Source organism: Lampetra fluviatilis, chromosome 11 (genome assembly GCF_964198595.1).
Source record: "Lampetra fluviatilis chromosome 11, kcLamFluv1.1, whole genome shotgun sequence".
NCBI classification, from domain to species: Eukaryota; Metazoa; Chordata; class Hyperoartia; order Petromyzontiformes; family Petromyzontidae; genus Lampetra; species Lampetra fluviatilis.
The window spans coordinates 5,139,558-5,159,513 of NC_136285.1; the positions used below are offsets into that span (position 1 = coordinate 5,139,558).

At 41.8% G+C, this 19,956-nt stretch overlaps 1 protein-coding gene across 2 annotated transcripts in view; it reads right to left on the reverse strand.

Moving 5' to 3' along the window:
- The window catches only part of WASHC4 (WASH complex subunit 4), a 107,585-nt gene that overhangs the window by 57,961 nt on the left and 29,668 nt on the right, over window positions 1-19,956 (reverse strand). For both annotated transcript variants that reach the window (XM_078860831.1, XM_078860830.1), the window contains exons 16-21: window positions 18,445-18,552; window positions 17,774-17,920; window positions 16,638-16,717; window positions 14,959-15,064; window positions 12,704-12,820; window positions 4,936-5,104 (exon numbers count right to left, since the gene is read on the reverse strand). In XM_078860831.1, the coding sequence (XP_078716957.1) occupies window positions 4,936-5,104; window positions 12,704-12,820; window positions 14,959-15,064; window positions 16,638-16,717; window positions 17,774-17,920; window positions 18,445-18,552 (727 nt within the window). The remainder of the gene's footprint in view (window positions 1-4,935; window positions 5,105-12,703; window positions 12,821-14,958; window positions 15,065-16,637; window positions 16,718-17,773; window positions 17,921-18,444; window positions 18,553-19,956) is intronic.

Here is a 19,956-nt window from a genome sequence, read left to right on the forward strand (position 1 = left end):
GATTCAGTTTAAAATCTTATTGCTAACCTACAAAGCTCTGAACCACCGTGCCCCAGTCGACCTGCCATACGTCCCCTCAAGGTCTCCAAGATCTCGGAATGCAAATCTTATCTGCTTCAGTGGATAGGCGTGGAGCCCTCAGACTCTGGAACTCTCTTCCATGAGATATCAAAATCTCTGAGCCATATTTACACACTTCTGTTTATTCAACCATTAGTTACTTCAGTAAATGACTTTAAACATTGATTTTATTATTGGGGCATTTGCTTTTTTTTCACAAGTTGTTTTATACTGACATCGTTTGCTGGTGTTTCTTTTAGAGCGCTTTGAGATCTTCGGTGAAAGGTGCAATTTATTTAATCACATTTTAGTTATGACCGGGTGCTTAATCAGTCTCTCATCACCCCGGGGTTGTTGAAACGAGTATCACTCTGTGGAACTTCCACAGTGGTTGTCCTCTGGAGAGACTCGCCCCTCTGCAATGGAAATCTTGAATATTCACAACTGGCTCAGGGGTACTCGTAGAGAAAAGCACTACCTCACACTTCATTGGAACTTGGAGACACTAGGCTTGTCGATATTGGCTCTTGGGGGGGGGGGGGGGGGAGTTGCCTTGTGTTACAAAAGACAAAGCGGCAGCCAAGGGGAGGGAACATGCCTTAGAGCAGCGGTTCCCAACCTTTTTGGCACCAGGGACTGGTTTCGTGAAAGACAATTTTTTCACGGACCGGCGGGAGGGGGGGGGTTCATCATTGGGTCTTTCCCCCGTTTCAAAAAAGCTCTCCAGCGACGTTTGGTTTTTACTCATTTTGGCCAGGGGTTAGAGCTTGTGGGCTTACCAAAACTGTGACTGAGACAAGTGCGCAGTGCGGGAAAGAGGCACGGACGGAAGTGGTCAATAATAAACTAATGGAGGCAGGCCACGTGCGGTCTCACCGCTCACCTCCTGCTGTGCGGCCCGGTTCCTAATAGGCCACGGACCGGTACCAGTCCGCGGCCCGGGGGTTGGGGACCCCTGCCTTAGAGGATAACTACCAAGGAGATGGAGTGATCATATTAGCTCATGTGCAGGAACTAGATGGATTTATTGGATCCCAAGACTGAGGTTGAGTGATAAATTTGGAAGGCCTTAATTCAGCAGTTGATAGATATTGGCCCATTACAAGTCACCTAACAATACATAACATAAAATTCAGAATGCATTAATAATTATAATTATTGCATCGTGTATTGTATGTTTTGCTTATTGTACTAATTGAGTAAAACATCCAATATTTAACGTACAAGGTATATACTACACAACCCCTAACATGCTCAATACACATGAAGAAAAACAGAAGATAATAAATGCAAGACCTAATCGTTACAATGACACACAATACATAATAAATCCAGTAATAAAAGTACATACAATACACGACATACCATAAGATAAATTATTAAAACAATAAATGTAATGACCAGTATGGAATGTATAATAAAGACAAAATATGAACACGAATTCATATTCTATGAAGCATTATAAATTATAATGAACAAAAATATGTTTTTATAACACGTAAAAAAAACACAATGGAATTTAACATCAGTAAAAAACAGTAACAGTGAGAGTCATCTAATCACTCTATTAGGGGATGATGTGGTTGCATTGGGGATGGACTTGCATGACTAGCTCACGATAGCACGTGACCATTAACGTTGTGCTACAAGGACACAGAGGAGAAAACAATACAAGGGAGAAAGAGGATACATATGCAAGGATTATATAAATATTTCCAACATATGTCCTAGGAAGTATTTCACCGCAAAATGATAATTGTTTCATTTGCACCAAGCACTCGGGAAGCAGCACATCTGTAGGCCACAAATGAAACAAATGGATTGGATAGTGGCTTCACTGGCGAGAGCAAATCTCTTCTGGCAGGGCCATGTTGGCAAAGAGTGTGGCAGGTGGCACTGACTCATGCACAGGAGCGAGACAAATTGTGGCATTGCTTGACTGTTATGGATGGTGAAGACGGAGAGGCCTTGATCCAGCATTGGGTAGATCGTTGTTGAGGATGTTGATGTTATAAATGCTGTATTAATAGCAGGTGGGTTTTCATTTAGGTCGATAGACAACACAATCCAGATCAAATCACACGTAATGATCTAATTGAGAGGGGAGGGGGCAAGGCATGCAAAATATGCAGAGGCAATGTTAGCGTTGGTTGTTTCCAGGTTTTAAGCAACTTATCAATGGCGGCTGGTTTTCCGTAGCGTAAGCCCCTATAAGATGTTTACAAGAGTTATCTTTTCACCCAACCCCCACCCATGTTAGATAGGCACTAAGACGGACCGACAGCCAATATGCGCGAAAACATTAATCTATGTTGGAAAGTATAAAATAAATTATTTCCTGAGGCAGCTTATACTTTGAGCCATCTAGCTGCAAGGTGAACGAGTTCACAGAAGCTTAACAAGAGGCAGGCAACGGTGAGTGCAGATTGCCCCCTTGTTTGTGGCCAAGATATGAACTGACAGATGTACTTTCTTTCTAGCGAAAATAAGAACATTATGTATACTTTGAGTCATTATCCTGTTCTTGTTTTCCTTGAGTTTTTTTATCTTATGGATGCATTATCTCTTGAGTTAAATGTCAATGTCTCCATGGCTTAAAAAGGCATGGAGCAACAATCATATTTTATTTGCAGCCCTTTGTCTGAAATGGAAAAAGATACTTTCCGATTTTGGGAGCCAGTCTATCCAAATAAGATTATATACCATCCTATAAAGTGATATTAATTAGGGGTGCACCAAACAGCACTATTTACTTTTCCGATAAATACGAAATACCGTGTTTACGTTTCCTGTGAATATGAATTTTAGAACCAAAATATATTTATTTTTTAATCTTTTTTTGTATCCTTTAAAAAAAGTAACTGATGAGTCCGTCTCCCTCCAGACTGTATTCTGAGTATGGGCTAGGCTCTGGCTCAGCATCAAATGCGGCGGCTCAGGTTGGCCGTTAAGCTGCTCACTCAGTTTCTTTCAAAGACCGCTTGAGCGGCATAGCCTTGGCATAACCAAAAAATTGCCAACACCCCCATACAATTATACACATCTGGGCTGCTCTTTACAAATACCCTTGCATCCTAATCATAGCCATCGTAAGATGGGAGGAATAATTATATAAAAACAAAAAAAAAACACAGACACAGAAGCACATGGAGTGGTAGATACATGGGGAGAGACACAAACTAAACAATAGAAATGACGAGGCATAGTTACCAAGAAATTACAGACAGACACCCACAAATAATTGTCACACATGGTGCAAACATCTCATCATAGCCACCTAACTACCTCCTACCAAAAACCCACCAACTGCCATCAGACCCAACTTTCACTTCGATGACATTGTTTATAACCACAGCACCATGAATCTAGATTTGAAGTTTTCGTGACTGCAGGGATCCATATTCTTTGGTTCTTTCGGTAAAGTCGCGTAGGTATAACATAAAATAAATTTAATCACGACGTTTTGGGCGCAACACAAGCATCCATCATCAGGTGGGACAACCACAGCAAGAAACAATTGCTGAAGTGGGAAAAAGGGCTGCTTGTAACAAGAGGCTATGTCGGTAAGAGAGGGGGGAGGAGCCAGGGAGGAGAGATAGAGAGGGTGGGGGTGTGGGGTAGGGAGAGTGGGGAGCTGCAAGCACGACAAAATGCCGGGACTGGGAAGTGAGCGGGGCTGGGGGTAGGAGGCTGAAAAAACTGGAGATGCGGATATGAAGGCAAACTATAAAGCAGTTAAGGTTTTACCTGGTTAATAACATCCTTCCAATGATTGCTCAATTTGTATCCATCTTCTTGGTTGAAGTTATGTCTATGTTTATATATCTAGATTGCTTCATGAACAAACCTTTCATAGTAAGCTGAAGGTTTGCAGAGCACCTTGGTCTCGGAAAAAACAATATCATGAGAGCCCACAGCGTTATAACAATGGTCAGCCACGGCGGAGGTATTAGTCCTAGCGTGTTTCAGATCTGACTTGTGCTCGCGAACACGGTCCGCCGATCAAAACCATCACGTTACCGTACATAGCAGGCGTTACCAAAAAGATTTCCAAAATCTTAAACAAACACAAGATCCAGGTCCGATTCAGTACAGTACACAAAATCCGTGATCTAATCCCATCTGTGAAGGATGTCATTCCTGACATGCAATATCCTGCAGTCTACAAACTAAGTTGCACCTATGGTGATTGTTACATTGGGGAAACGAAACGACATGTCTCGGACCGTGTTCGCGAGCACAAGTCAGATCTGAAACACGGCAGGACTAATACCTCCGCCGTGGCTGACCATTGCTATAACGCTGTGGGCTCTCATGATGTTGTTTTTTCCGAGACCAAGGTGCTTTGCAAACCTTCAGGCTTCTATCAAAGGTTTGTTCATGAAGCCATCCAGATATATAAACATAGACATAGCTTCAACCGAGAAGATGGATACAAATTGAGCAATCATTGGAAGGATGTTATTAACCAGGTAAAACCTTAACTGCTTTATAGTTTGCCTTCATATCCGCATCTCTAGTTTCTTCAGCCCTCCTACTCCCCCAGCCCTGTTCACTTCCCAGCCCCGGCATTTTGTCGTGCTTGCAGCTCCCCACTCTCCCTACCCCACACCCCCACCCTCTCTATCTCTCCTCCCTGGCTCCTCCACCCTCTCTTACCTATATAGCCTCTTGTTACAAGCAGCCCTTTTGCCCACTTCAGCAATTGTTTTTGGCTGTGGTTGTCCCACCTGATGACGGATGCTTGTGTTGCGCCCGAAACGTCGTAATTTAATTTATTTTATTTTATACCTACGTGACTTTACCGAAAGAACCACAGCACCATGCACTGGGTGTGGATGCGGTGCTATGAATGCAGTAGGCGATGAGTCCTACCTTTGATGTTGATGAAGTGGTTAAAGAAGCGCACGGGCCTGATGTCCAGGAAGGGCACCAGGTCCTTCATTCCCACCTTGAAGGGGTTGCGGTCGTCCAGTTTGAGGTGGGTATGCACGGACAGTCGGAGGTCCTTCTCTATTTCCTTGCACAGCTTGTCCAGCAAGTGCTGTGGGCAGGTGGATTAGGAAGCACATGCATTATAACGTAACACGAAATTCCCCACCTGTTTCAATGAAAATCTCAGCAGAGTAAGAACACCAAGCCAAACAAATTATTAACATTGTGTTGTAAGAAAAGAAAACAACAGATGGCTAAATTCGTGACAACGTTTTTTTTTAGGTTAGATTGAGTAAATATAAATGTGCCATTAATCCACCACTACCCGACCCCATAAGTTAATAAGGTTCGTCACGTAAATAAGACGTGCCAATTATTGTACATGTTATGGGTTTACTCTCCAATACACCAGTGTCCTGAAGTAGTAAATAAGTGGCACGTTTTATTAACGTGACAAACCCTGCTAATTGGCTGTGTCGGGTGGTGGTGGGTTAACAACACATTTATATTTAGGTGATATAACCCCACGAAAAAAAACCTTTAATACGAATGATATTGGTCGCAAAAGTCTTCGTGTTAAGATGGCTAAATGTTATTTGAATGGCCCTTGCCGTAGCTGTTTTAGACTCCCACTAAGGCTGCCTGCCAATACCGTCACATGCTCTTTGGGGAAGGGGACACACTGACATATATTGATTATTGTCAAAAAAGTTAATGTGGGACGGTGTTCAATAATGAGCCAGTCACGATGACCTGATGTGTGAAGAGATGTATGTGGACCGAGAGGAGTGGGGATACAGCACAGAGATGACTGCGTGACACACAATGCATCAGTATGCGACACAATGTATCCGTATGCCACACACAGTGCATCTGTAGTGACACATAATGCATCGTGTATGCTTCAAATAACTGACACGCTAGCACAAACAACTACAGCAGCCTATGATTATACTGGGTACTGAAACATAGCAAATTGATGGTTTTGGCCCGGTCACCAATGATTGCACAAAAATCCAATCATATTAAATGTGGTTCTGCACTTAATTTAGTGAAAATCCAGCACTGAGACTGACAGACATCAGTTTAAATGCCTTATACTCACAATACATGCATCAATTTGTGCATGAAAGGCATTATAATTTATGCAAATTGTATGTGAATGATATATTTAAGCAAACAAAAACAAGACACAAACATGGATTGATAAGACAAACAAGGCAGTGAAATGAAGACAAAAATGTAAACAAATTATTGAATTGAATTGTTACTTCTAATTATAATTGAATCAATGGTGTGGAGGGGGGGGGGCTTTAGGGGTGGAGTGAGAATCATCAGTCTTTCACTCAATATTCAACAGAGTTCTGGGTGGTGGTCTTCTTCATTGGTGGCCCATGAGTCAATGGCGGAAACTCTACGTCCCCAGGAGCGAAGCACTAGGATGTATCTTACAATAAGGGTGATGTTCACACCAAAATTGAACAAGGAAACAACTGGGATTCTGGTAAATAACCAGGGAGAGACTTGGGGTTCGGGTCAGTGAAAAGGCTTAATACTGGTTAAGGGTTGAGTCATTATTGGGTTAGTTGTGCTGTGCGCCAAATTGCTTGTCCCCCCCCCAAAGATTGACCTTTTCAGTTTGTGGGTGCTCTTTGTATATGGTGTTAATAGCAGCTTACGGTGGGTTTTTCTTATGAAAGCCAAAGCAGAAATATCCACTATTATTACTAGCAAGTGGCATGTGGGACACACTTAAGTGATTTCCATCAAACCTCTATTTTTAAATATAAACACCTCACTTTTACCCTTGAGATGCATGCCACACTTTCTGTACAGCATCCTACGATGCATTTGCATTTAGATGTTCTATAAATAAAAAATTGTAATGTATTGCACAGAGCAACCGCTGTTGACTTTTCTACAAGATCTTCCAAACACATTTTTTCTGCCATGGGGGAATGACGGACTGAGCAAAATTCTGATTTGAACTCACACCCTTCCAATTAAGAGTACAGTGCTTGAGACATGGTACCACCTTCCCAATTAAGGATGATGAAGGTCACGGCACTGTAATGCAATCAGAATATAAATCATTGGTGTTGTAAGGAAATTATCCGGTGATGCTTCATTGGCAGCAGTGCACTAGCACAATTAACAACAAAAACATCCGTCAATTCGTCAATAACACTGGTAGCTTTGCAAGAAAAAATATATGTGCTCCTATCATGACTATACTTAGGTATTTACTACTATAGTGGCATTTATTATGTAACACTGCCTTAAAAGAAAATAATATATGTGACGTTTCCAGAAATGATGTGCGAAAAAGAAAGGCCAATGGCCGAAGCATCCCCATATACTATATATTTAAGCCTTAAATGTGTGGTGTATAAAAGGATGTTTGGAAAAAGTAGAGCTAAAGAGATAGACTTGGACCCAGTGGCTAATTTACATCCTAAATTAACTGGACAGAATCATATCAATATTCTGCAGATACTCCTACATTTAGACTCGATTGAGACTGTAGAAGGAAAAATAAATAAGTGCACTAGCGGGAAGTACCCGGCGTTGCCCGGGGGAAAAATATATATCTAAAAACTTCTCATAAAAACATACTGGCAGACCGGAAGTGACGTCATGGGTTCAACCAGTCTAACCAAAAGGGGGTTCTAAACAGTTGGAATATTCCAAGTCAAGTAAGCCCAATCTGTCAACAAATGTATAACAGATGTTCATTAAATGTATACACAGAAATAATACATTCTCTTTCTGTCTTATGGCTCTTACAGTTTCTAATGACAGTAGTATCTACTTACTATACAACAGAGGTGGGACAAAGTCATTGTTATGCAAGTCCAAGTCGAGTCGCAAGTCATCAAATTCATGACTCGAGTCTGACTCGAGTCCAAGTCACATGACTCGAGTCCACACCTCAGAGGTGGGACAAAGTCATTGTTATGCAAGTCCAAGTCGAGTCGCTAGCCATCAAATTCATGACTCGAGTCTGACTCGAGTCCAAGTCACATGACTCGAGTCCACACCTCTGCTATACAATAGTATCTACTCACCGTAGTAGTATCTACTGACTGCATAATAGTATTTATTGACTGTAGTAGTATATACTGACTCTATAGTAGTATCTGCCGACTCTATAGTAGTATGAACCAACCCGATAGTAGTAAATACTGACTCTACAGTCGTATCTACTGAATCTATAGTAGTAACTAACTCTATAGTAGTATCTGCTGACTCTATAGTTGTAACTACAGACTCTGCAGCAGTATATACTGACTATAGTGGAATCTACTGACTGGAGTATTATATACCGATTCTAGAGTAGTATCTACTGACTCTACAGTAGTATCTACTGAATCTATAGTAGTATCTATTTACTCTATAGTAGTATCTACTGACTCTACAATAGCATCTACCGACTCTGCAGTAGTATCTCCCGACTTTACAAGAGTATCTACCGACTCTACAGTAGTATCTACCGACCACATAGTCATATCTCCCGCCTCTATAATAGTATATATCGACTCCATAGTTCTAACTACTAACTTCAGTGCCGTGGTGAGGCCTAGTCCCGTGCAGAGCCCCCGGCCTCGGATAGATTGCCCAGCCAGCCATGGTGGCACCTTTGCAGGCTGGGGCTGGACTGCTACACAGCCCCCCACCATCCCCCTGTGAATGATAATTTTTCCCCACCCCCACCGAAATGAAATAAATGTAATCAAAGCAAGCCCAGTTATTTTATTACACAGCTACATTATAATACAAAGATCTCTACGGTGCGAATTTAGCAAACGTGATAGACAGGCCAACAAATATAAAGGATACATCATATACTCGGCGAGATTGCAACGTCTTTGAGGTCACCTCATTCATGATAGACCAGTAGATTGTAAGCTTGTTGTTTTAATCAAGGAAGTTAGATTACACAATTCGCTAATTAACGTGTGCTGTATAATTAATGCATCTGATGGACAGAAAACGTCAGTTTGCTGTTGTCTAATTTAACTGTAACAAGTAATTACGATACTTATGACCCCACAGATCTGCACTGATGCAGCAGACACATACATTTGTTCATAAAATAGCAGGAAATATGCCTACAATTTGAACAAACACTACAAGTGTAGTGTTGTACTCACACGGACATTTAACTTTTCTCCTGTGTCACTGTATTTACCTTGCCTCCAGTGTGGATGCTCCTCACTTACACTAACACACACACCCTTGTAATGAACTCCCCAACTTCCCCCTACTCACATCCGCACACCTCGTGCGCGGTAACCACTCTGTATCCCCCGCTCTCTCTCTCTCACTCTATACTCCGCTACCCTGTCCTGCTTCCCTCACACCTCCGACTTATCCCTGCCCCCAGCAGGGGATCAGCCAACACTGCTGGGGAGGACGAGGTAAGGAGGGTGAGGTCCCAGGCGTCTTCTCCTCGACTCGTGTTCTTCACCCCTTGAGCACCAACCAACCAACTTCCCATGCTGCTCCGCACACTCCCTTATATATCCCTCCTCATGTTGGGTCCCCACTTACCCCCCCATTAAGCTGGTGCCTCCACGGCACCTCCGGCACGTGCTCTCTCTTTCTTTTATCGCCTTCCATCTCCCGCCTCTCCGGCGTCTACCCCGTGCCCCAACACACACACCTGCTCGCCCCCAACTGCACCGACCCAATCAATGCTTCTCCCCTTATTGCTGCCGCCGCTCCGGTGCCGAATCCATGTCTCCACGCTTACACCTGCGCGACCTCAGTTGCATTCCATCCATCCATGCTTTACCCCCTAATTGCTGCCGCGCCACTCCAGTGTCACCTCACCCTTTTGCTAACCCCGCACGGCACGCCACTACACAAGCATGAAACATTAAAATATAGAAACAACAACTGATATTCACAATTTGGTTTAACTCGCCCAATATATAATTATATTTTATCCAATTATGTAATAATGACTGACGAAAGTCCTATATTGAGTGTCTGTATCTCTACAATTGTGCCGTCAGCATCATAGCAAGAGACAAAGACATTTCCGCTTGTAACTATTCCAGTGAGCAGTGTATTAGCCCCTGGAATATGACAACACAGCACTACTTTTGCAGTTATAGAAATAGAACCCTGAAATTAATCACTTGCAGCACTATGTCAATTCTCTTTTGGATGAAGGCCTCCCCACGCCACGTCGATCATAGGGGTAGCTTGACTTTACTTCACCACACTGGTCAGTGTGGGCTATTGAAGAGAGGGCACCAGGACCGATTCAGATATAATTTGCCACTATGTGTCAGCCGTGGCTATCAAACAGCAAGCCCTCAATTTAGATTGCTGCTCTTTATCTTGTTTCACTATAACGTCACCAACGAATTATGGAACATCATCTCATTTAATATGCATTGATTCACTTCAACGTTGTTATGAAATTTTTAAAGAAAAGAACGCCACGGCACCGGCTTTAACTTGTGGATATGCTCTATTACAAGTTTTCCTCTTCTAGTTTCTCAGTTTTAATTCCAAGCATGTACCTCTCCACCCTTATTTGTATAATTTTCCTAATTTTCTTTGTAATCATCCATGATTCTGATTCATATATATTAACGTATTGGCGGTACACGGGTATGAAAACACATTTTTGCACAATATAAAAACACATTTTTGTGCAACAATTATTTATTTTCACACGATTCGCAACCCCGGTCAGTAAATCTTGTAGGTGCGTTAAAATCAGTTTGCATGATGTCGAAGCAGTTGGAAGACGAATGTCAGTTCACATTTTTATTTTAAGACTGTTTCATGAGAACCAGTGTGTTATGCTGCACTGGTGTACTGCCAATACATCCATATCCTAACAGGCAATATACAATGGCTTGAAATATCTTCAATAGTTTGATAGGAATGGCTTAATGAGCTTAGATTCTCTACCACTTCCATTTCAGGAAGGATTCACTATGTTTTGAGTTATGTTTTAAAATGTTTGCTCAAAGCTAGCCCAAGGGTTTATTTTAATGATAGAGTGCATCCTCCAGATCAAAGTGCTTTGTGCCACAGAAATGAATGAATTGTGTGTAATATGTAAGGTGTCCATTTGTAAGGAGTGGAAATCATTGCAGGTGTTCCACATGACTATAATTTTCATATTAAAAATAAGCTACATATGCCTGTGCTATAATGTAAGCATATTACAAAAAAAAACGTCTAGCCTGTATATATGTAAAGCAAATTTGAGCTCTAATTTCCAGCATACACGAGAGGTGAACAACCCATAAGAGGGTCTCGGAAATTAAAATTAAATCACTTATTTGGCAATAAATGCTCGAGTAGGATTAAACCACTTTATATTGGAATGTTTTTTTTTTATAAATTAACTCTGTATCGGCTCAGAAAGGTATCTTCATTCAAGATGTTGTGTGAAATAAAAGGTCAGAATCCAGTGTCTCCATACAGAGATAACCATAATATCAGCATGATAATCTTTACTTATCCTGGAGAAATCCGATGAGCTATGAAGCTATTTTTTTCACAGATGTCCAGTAGGAGCGGGTCAATACAAAACACGACAGGAGTGCAGAGTTTAGGAAAGGTAAGCAAATCACTGAATAAAAATAAATAGTAATAAATTAATATACTAAAACTAAGCCCAGTGGTGGTGGTGCACGTCTGTAATAATCCGGTACAATGGAGGCACAAGGAAAACTGTTGTTAAACGTCCTTCCCGTGCACATCAAGGTGCCATATCCTGGCTTTTAGGAGGCTACAGTGCACAAATGGGGACTCCACCTATCTGCCTGTATGAGATAGTACTTCCCTCTCACATGCGTGGGTTTTCTTCGGGTCTTCCTGCTTCCTCCCGCATGTAAATACCCATTAATTGGCCGATAACACCTTATAATAGGAGGAACGCAGAGGTCAAACAATTATTGGCGCCGGCTCATCACGTGACTACCTTCCTCCTAATCTGTGAATCCTCATGTTCCTTAAGTCGTTCTCTCTCCACGAGCGAGAGCGAATACTTTGCGCGTTAAATTCTGCCATCTCTGTACACCCAGCTGTATAAATGGATATACCGGATCATTGATTGGGGGTACTTCCAAGACATCTGGTAAGTGTAGAAGAGTAGGCCAAAATATCTTCTCAAGGGGCTCTTTAGAGCTCCCTCTAGTGGAGGCCCTTCTGCCTGCAGTGGAGTGAGTAAGCAATTGCAGGGATGCATCTTTAACTAAAGTTACCATTGACCTAGTATAAAGTGGTATTCAGTTAGTTAGTTAAGTGCTCAAATACCACTCACCACAGTAAAATTATATACTTAGAGACCTACATTAATAAGCGCATTCGCTCGAGATCTGAGCTGTTGCTAACACCTGATGATGCCTGTTGTAATCGCTGATGAAGCATAAAAAAATGTCAAATCTTATACTTGCTTTTCAACATGACAGGTTTGCTGAAAAACACATTCAATTAGCACATTTGCCCATACGACAACTTTATTTGCGTGGCTTTGTTGGGTAGTGATAGTTGCATATCTCTAAGTGACATAATACCTACATGATCTAAACCAAAAGAAACAAATTAAGGATTAATGACATACTACAAATGCTGATTTGAACACAGCAACCATTATTTATTTGTGTATTTATTTGATTAGCATTGCATTAAGATGTGGATTCCACTTTTCAAGGCACCATGCAAGCAAAGCTACCTCCTTGAAGACTTGGGTGATCTCCTTGTTGAAGGCATCCAGGAGTGGCTGGGGGGAGTCCAGGTGACGGATGTACGTCATGGGCGGCACGCAGTCTCTCAGAGCTGCAAACATGTACTGCAACAACAAAAAGGATATCCACCAGGGAGATCGAGTGATGAGATCAGTTCATGTATGGGTGATGGATTATTGTAATGCAGGACAGTGAAAAGTGGCAGGGGCTTTGGGAGGGCTTCATCCAGCAGTGGATTGATCATGGCTGATGATGGGGAGCCGCGGTGGCAAGGTGTTAAATATCTCGCCTGGTATGGAGGAGATTGTGGGTTCAATCCCAACCCGGACACCTGCATATTTGGAGTTTGCATGTTTCTCTCCCCGTGGTGGCGTGGAATTTTCTCGGTGTCCTCCAGTTTTTCCCTCCATATTCAGAAACATGCATTTTAGAGTATTTGGCTGCTGAGATATGATTCTTGAGATATAATTTGTGGGCAGGTCACATCTGAAAAAGAGCTATATCGCTCAGTGGGCCTTGCCTTGTAAAATTAAAATAGCTTATAGTTTATATTCTTGGGTCCTTCGGTAAAGTCACGTAGATAGGTTAAAAGAAAATAACAAAAAATAACAAAAAACCACGACGTTTCGATCGCAACACAAGCGGTCGTCTTCAGGAAAAGGGGGGTTAGCTTCCAAGGCAAACTGTTTATAAGGGTTTATAATGGGCGTCACCCAAATATCAGCAGCCAATGATGATGTAAGTAGTGGGCAGTCAACCCGAGGGTGGTTGGTTTTCCACCAATCAAAGGGCTGCCAGGTGAAAATTAGCATGTTAAAGAGAGATTAACATACTCTTTGGTTCTTTCGGTAAAGTCACATAAGTATGTGACTTTACCGAAAGAAACAAAGAGTATGGATTCCTGCTGTCATGAAAGCTTCAAATCAAGAGATTAGCATGTTAATGGGAGATTAGCATGTTAATGAGGGATTGCAGAGCCGCAACCAAGGGGTTGGCTCACGAAGTGACTGTGAAAGCGCAAGTTTGAAATGGGCGTTAAGCACAACTAACATCGGAAGGTGGTAGGATGGGAACATTATAGCAAATTATGACTTAAACTGGTTGATAACGTCCTTCCAATGATTGCTCAGTTTGTACCCATCTTCTCGGTTGAAATTGTGTCTGTGTCCATATATATGGATGGCTTCATGAACGAATCTTTGTTGATAGCCAGTGGGCTTGCAAAGTACCTACGTCTTAGAGAAATCTATTTCGTGTGAGCCCACCGCATTAAAACAATGATCATCCACGGCCGAGGTATTGGTCCGACCGTGTTTCAGATCTGCCTTATGTTCACGAACACGGTCCGAGACATGTTGCTTAATTTCCCCAATGTAACTACTGCCGCAGACACAGCTTAGTTTGTAGACGCCGTGTTATTGCATGTCAGGGATCACATCCTTCACAGATGGGATCAGATCACGAATTTTCTGTACTGTGTTAAATCGAACCTGGATCTTGTGTTTGCTCATGATTTTGGAAGAAAATGTAGTGACCCCTGCTATGTATGGCAAGGTGATGGTTTTGATTGGGTCCTCAGATGGTTCTTTCCCAACGGTTGGGGTGATAGCTTTACGGATTGTGTAGTCTGAATATCCATTCATCTTGAGAGCTTGGTGTACACGTGCTCCAGTTCACTGGCTAGGTGATGACGGTTGGAAATACATGGAGCTCTATGGTGTAGAGTTTTGATGAGGGAATTCTTCTAGGATGGATGGTGGTGGAAGTCAGGTTTTAGGTAGGCATACGTATGGGTGGCTTTCCTGTAGACAAAGTGTCCAATTGAGCCATCCGGTCTCATTTCGATTAAAACATCCAAGAATGGTAACTTGCCATCCTTTTCCACCTCCATACACCCAGCCACAGTACAACCTGAAGACACATCCCAGAACTATGGAGCACAACCGTGTTCTGCAAAAACTGTTCTCTGCAAAGATTATTTTTGTCACATATCAATCAAATCAAAATATCACATCTCAGAGCTAAAATAATAAGATGGGAAAAACATAATTGAAGACTTTTTTTTGTACAGCCATTGATGACCAGGATGAGACGATCAACTAATCAGACCTGAGAACGTTGCATAATCACATTACTGCTAAAATTGTAACCCAGGATCCTAAGTAGTTTTTATTCAGTATTCTGACAAGTGCATGAGCCCATTGAGTCATCCAGCCACTGGAATATTATTACTATAACGTACGTGCATACGCGATGAATCACTCGCGCCATCAAACACGTCGTCCAGATAGATGGGAATCACACTTCTGTGCCAGTACAAGAAGCTGCAGTCACAGAGTGAATGTAGCCTGAAGGGAGAGAGCAGCATGCGTTAATATATTCCAAGCACTGTGAACTTCAAACAAGGAAATCTCAAGGGCATGAGTATTGCAATTATTTGAATTGTGAACCAATTAAGCCAAATACACACATTTTATCTAAAATCTTTTAAAATTAATTTTCAAATGATCAAGCCTGAGATTAGACACATAATGAAAGAGAACATACTTAAAACGATGGTTTGTATTCAACTGCTGCCTTTAGTGAAGAGATGCTGCCATAATGACTCTGTGCCTCTTGAAACGAGTACCACATTGTGTAAGTCCACAATGGTTGTGCCCATGAATAGACTGGTCCAGATAAAAAAAAGAATGTGGAATTTTCACCATGGGCTGAGGATCATCATGCTTGCTTGACCAAGCAGGTGGTTGAACAACCCATAGAGTAGTTGTAACATGGTACATTTTTTAATATTATTATTAATCATAATTAATCATTTACAATCTTTGTCAATCAACTGCTGCTTGAATGACTTTTCTATCATGGGAGTTGTGTGATCACGCTCCACGCCCCTGGCAGTGCAGACTGTTGAAGCAGTGGGAGGGCACACCAGCTCAGATATTATTTGCCACTGATTTTAGCCGTTGTCGGGAATTCAAACTTGGGTGGCCACGTCCATAGTCCACTACACCGCCGCCCACCCGCCGCCCCCGCCTGCCTAATGTCTATTAATATACGTATTCACATTTACTGGATTTTAAGTGCCACTTTAGGTGGATTTGGTGAAACAACCCCAAGATGGACCTTCCTCAGCAGTAGCCTCGTGAGTTAAAGGTGATTCATGTTATTATTTTAACTAAATGGAAGCTGCAACCCAAAAAAATGAAACCAACTGTTGCCTTCTTATTACATACCTAGGTTTGTATGTCTCGGGCTTTCTGGTTAATGAGAAAACATGTCTTTAAGTGACCTGCGTGTGTGCCGGTGTTGGTACTCTGTTACTTCCGTTTTTCTTAAAATATCCCTGCAGTGATGCACAATAACATCACGGAAGCATTTTAAAACGTTTCTAGTGAACAAAAGTTTTCAACCATGAATAGAACAGAGGCGAAAAATGGAGACAACTTGTTTCGTATTTTTTTCCAAGTGAAAACTAAAAACTGAACCCACAATATTTTTTTCCCGGAATAAAAAACCCCAAGGAAGCGGTTAATGGTGAGAAACCAGTTTAAAAATAACTTTCAATTTGCAGCTTGAATGTCAAAAAAAAGTTTAAAAAGCTGCAATCCCTAAGGGCACATTGACTGTGAATTACAAGGGATTCACCGAGTGACTGCACAGGAGACACTAGACCTCCCAATCCTGCTCAACAATACGACTTAGCGACAAACACATAAAAGCACGTAAAAGCAACAACCGACGTTTGCCACTAAGTGGTAGAGTAATGTCACCAAGGCGCATGTGCAATGCTAGGTGACTAGTGGCGGGTGGGCAGAGACTCTTGAAGCATTGTTTACTACAGAAGGTATGTGTTACTGCAACTCCACAGCACTAACGATTGCAAGAGTTCCCCCACGACCGATGAGTGGGGTGTGTCCTTACCTCTCCCGCAGATCACTGATCAAATCCAGTTTTTTCATCACAAGCTGCAGGGACAACAGCTCATCTTCCCGGAAAATTTTCTACAAGATAAATTGGAAACTCGTTAACACAAATGCCTGAATAATCATATCACATGCATACGTTGACTATATCCTACTGATTATATTCTCGGTAGGCTTTATTCTAAGAGCTGGGTTTTCATGTTGAAAATGTGCAAGCTTGAAATACGTCTTCAGTGGGAATGACTGATGAGAATTTGTCACTGATACCACCACACACTTTGCCATCCTTTCAATTGTTGCACAGGAGACACCAGACCTCCCAAACCTGCTCTTAAGATCTACCACCATGTGATTTTAGGTATGTCCCTTGCTCGATGCCACTCAGTATCTGTGTTGGGAACCTGCTTTTCTCGATCCTGCACCATTGCAACCCTGCTCTTAATGGTACTTTCCTGCCACAGTGTATTCTGAACTTTGCAGTTGCTTATCCCATACAATACTTTCAGCATTCCTCACCAAATTCACAGTACTACATTTTGGTATCCTCCACGGTTAGCTACATTCAAAGCTTTTTCTACACGACTCAAATGCTTATTTTCTGCATAGGATCCAGCTGATAGGCAATTTGGCCGGGTTCCATTCTAATAATCAATGTCCACCATTCAAATGCTGGTTAAAGGGTCGACTGAACCCATCATCTCTCAAGGGGCAAAAACATATATGCCACGAATATCGATTGATATTAATGTCGGTGACCTAGGCATCAACCAGATTTACTGTAGTGGGTGTTAAGGCCAGTTTTTGATTTTTGTTTTTGAATTTTTTTCTCTATAATGGTTTAGGACTCACAATGCATGTATGTATGTATGTTTGCTGAAGTTCTTTTGCACTGTACGTAGCTAACCGTGCTAATCAGAGGTGCGGGGGAAGGAAAACAAAATAAACACAATATATGTATGTTGAACTTCTTTCACACTAATCGGGAGGTACAGATTGCATGGAGACACAATTTTTCTTAACCCATGCCCATCACTCCCACATTCTGACACTCCTGCCACTACTCTTCCAACTGTGTTCATGCAACGGCTGATCAGCCCTGCCAAGCAATACGTGCACTAAGAAGTGGGCACGTACCATCTGTGTGCCAATGCTGAGAGCCAGCGCAGTGATGAGGCGTCGCTCCTTGGTGCCCGGGCCATTGAGGGCATTTTCTGCAAGGACGAGCGCCGACAGGACGTCTAGACGGCGCTCGCTGTACTTCTTGTCCGAGACGACGCGTTTCTACAGACGAGGGGGCGTCAATGCAGAAAGGTGCTTGCTGATCGTCTAATTTATCACTAATCCCGGGAGAGAGCAGTTAATGATAACGATGTTAAATTGAAAATTGCATTACCGCAGTGAGCAGAGTGCATTGGTACTTTAGCACAAATTACTTATTTGGTTAATAGTCAAACCGAACATAACATGCACAATCCACAAATAATCATATTGCAAGGTTTTACTTCAGTGGTTAATTTTGATTTACATTTTAAGTATGTTCCTCAGTTTTGATTAACACTAAGGAACTTTTTAAACAGCTATGAGAAGATGCTTGCATACATTCATAATGAGCACATTTTAAACATTAAAAAAACATTCAGTACATCAAGCCAACATGCCGGGGCCAACAGCCTTTCTCTGGAGCTAAGAAAAAGGCAACACGTTACATTCTATTCACATCACTGCCAATTTAATGCCTGAATATTTCTATGCAGTCGCGCATTACGACGTACATGCGTTCTTTTGTAGTTGTCGTTAAGATGTACCTTAGCAGACGCAATGGCAGTGAGGGCTTGGTACTGCAGGTGTTGGGTTATATGCGACACGCACTCAGCCACCATCATTGTCCGCCGGTGAAAGGTGAATTCTATGGCCTGTAGAGGAACGATAAAACATTTATTTAAGAACAACTATGATTGCCCAGGGTAATAAAATAAGACATAAACAAGGGGTATGTTTCTCACCTAAAATATAAAATATAAACTATCGACCATAAATTTAAAGGAGCATTTGCTCAACCAGGAAAACTCGACTGCTTCAGCATTCTGAACCTCTGTTCAATGTTACCGAGTAGCCCTGTTTCAATATTACCGATAAACCACAATCAATCAAGAAAGCACATGTTACTATTTGAATGCAGGATAAGCGATTGCTCAACATACATTATGTTAGGAGATTATCCAACGTAATTTATCATCCGTAACATTTTTTTTTTTGGGTTAGATCACGTAAATATAAATGTGTCGTTAAACCCGCCACCACCCGACACAGCCAATTAGTAAGGTGTGTCACATAAACAGAACGTGCCAATTCTTTACTCGTATGGCACACCGGTGTGTTGGAGAGTAAACCCACAACATTTACCATCTGAGTACGATGTTTCGCCAGTAATTAAAACCGGAATCAGGTGGCAACCAGATTTGTGGAGAAATACTCCTGCTTCATTCCTTAAATCGAGGGATAGATGTGATGATGTAACTTGTGAGCCCTTCTAGTGTGAAGTGGTGGGGGGGGGGGGATTAATGAAAACATTATATAGTTAGGGGTATGGGTTTTGACGTCTAAAGTATGATTTTGAAATATGGATTTAATGATATTCTTGCACATGGCAACATGTTCAGGAGATAAATGTCAACGTCGAGGTCTGCTAGCCACGAGAGGGCTTCGTTTGTGTAGTTTTGCCATGTGTAGAAGATGGTAGCCTTCTTGTGGTCCACTTGCTACACCTTTTCACGTTACCATAAATACAACTAATATCGTCATCTAAGCAAAATGGACGTCATCAATTCGATTCTGGATATAATCAGTGAAGCATTAAATGCGAACAAAGCTTCAAGAATCAATAGACTCTGAAGTGTGAAGTCAGAAGGAAAAACGGGTTTGCGATCTATGCTTTTCCAAATATTGATAACATTGAACAATCCGAGACTTTGCTTAATCTATAGGAAAGCAAGACCACTTTGTGGTTTGAAACTCAAGTGGCATAAGACCTTGGGTCAGGTCATTAAGTGAGCACACAAGTGGACATATGCATCACTAGTAAGTGACGTAATTGCAAAAATGCTGAATTTGTCTAGACCATTCTCCACTCACTTTCAGACACAAGTAAAAATGACCCCCATTTACTACCACTGATAAGTATTTAAAACTATACAAAAACTTTTGTATTCTTAATGTTTTACCAGGTAAGTCCCACTCAGTTATGTAGCTCTTTTTCAGAAGCGACCTGGCCACAAATGATAGCTCAACGAAGTAGCTTATCATACAGAAATTAATAG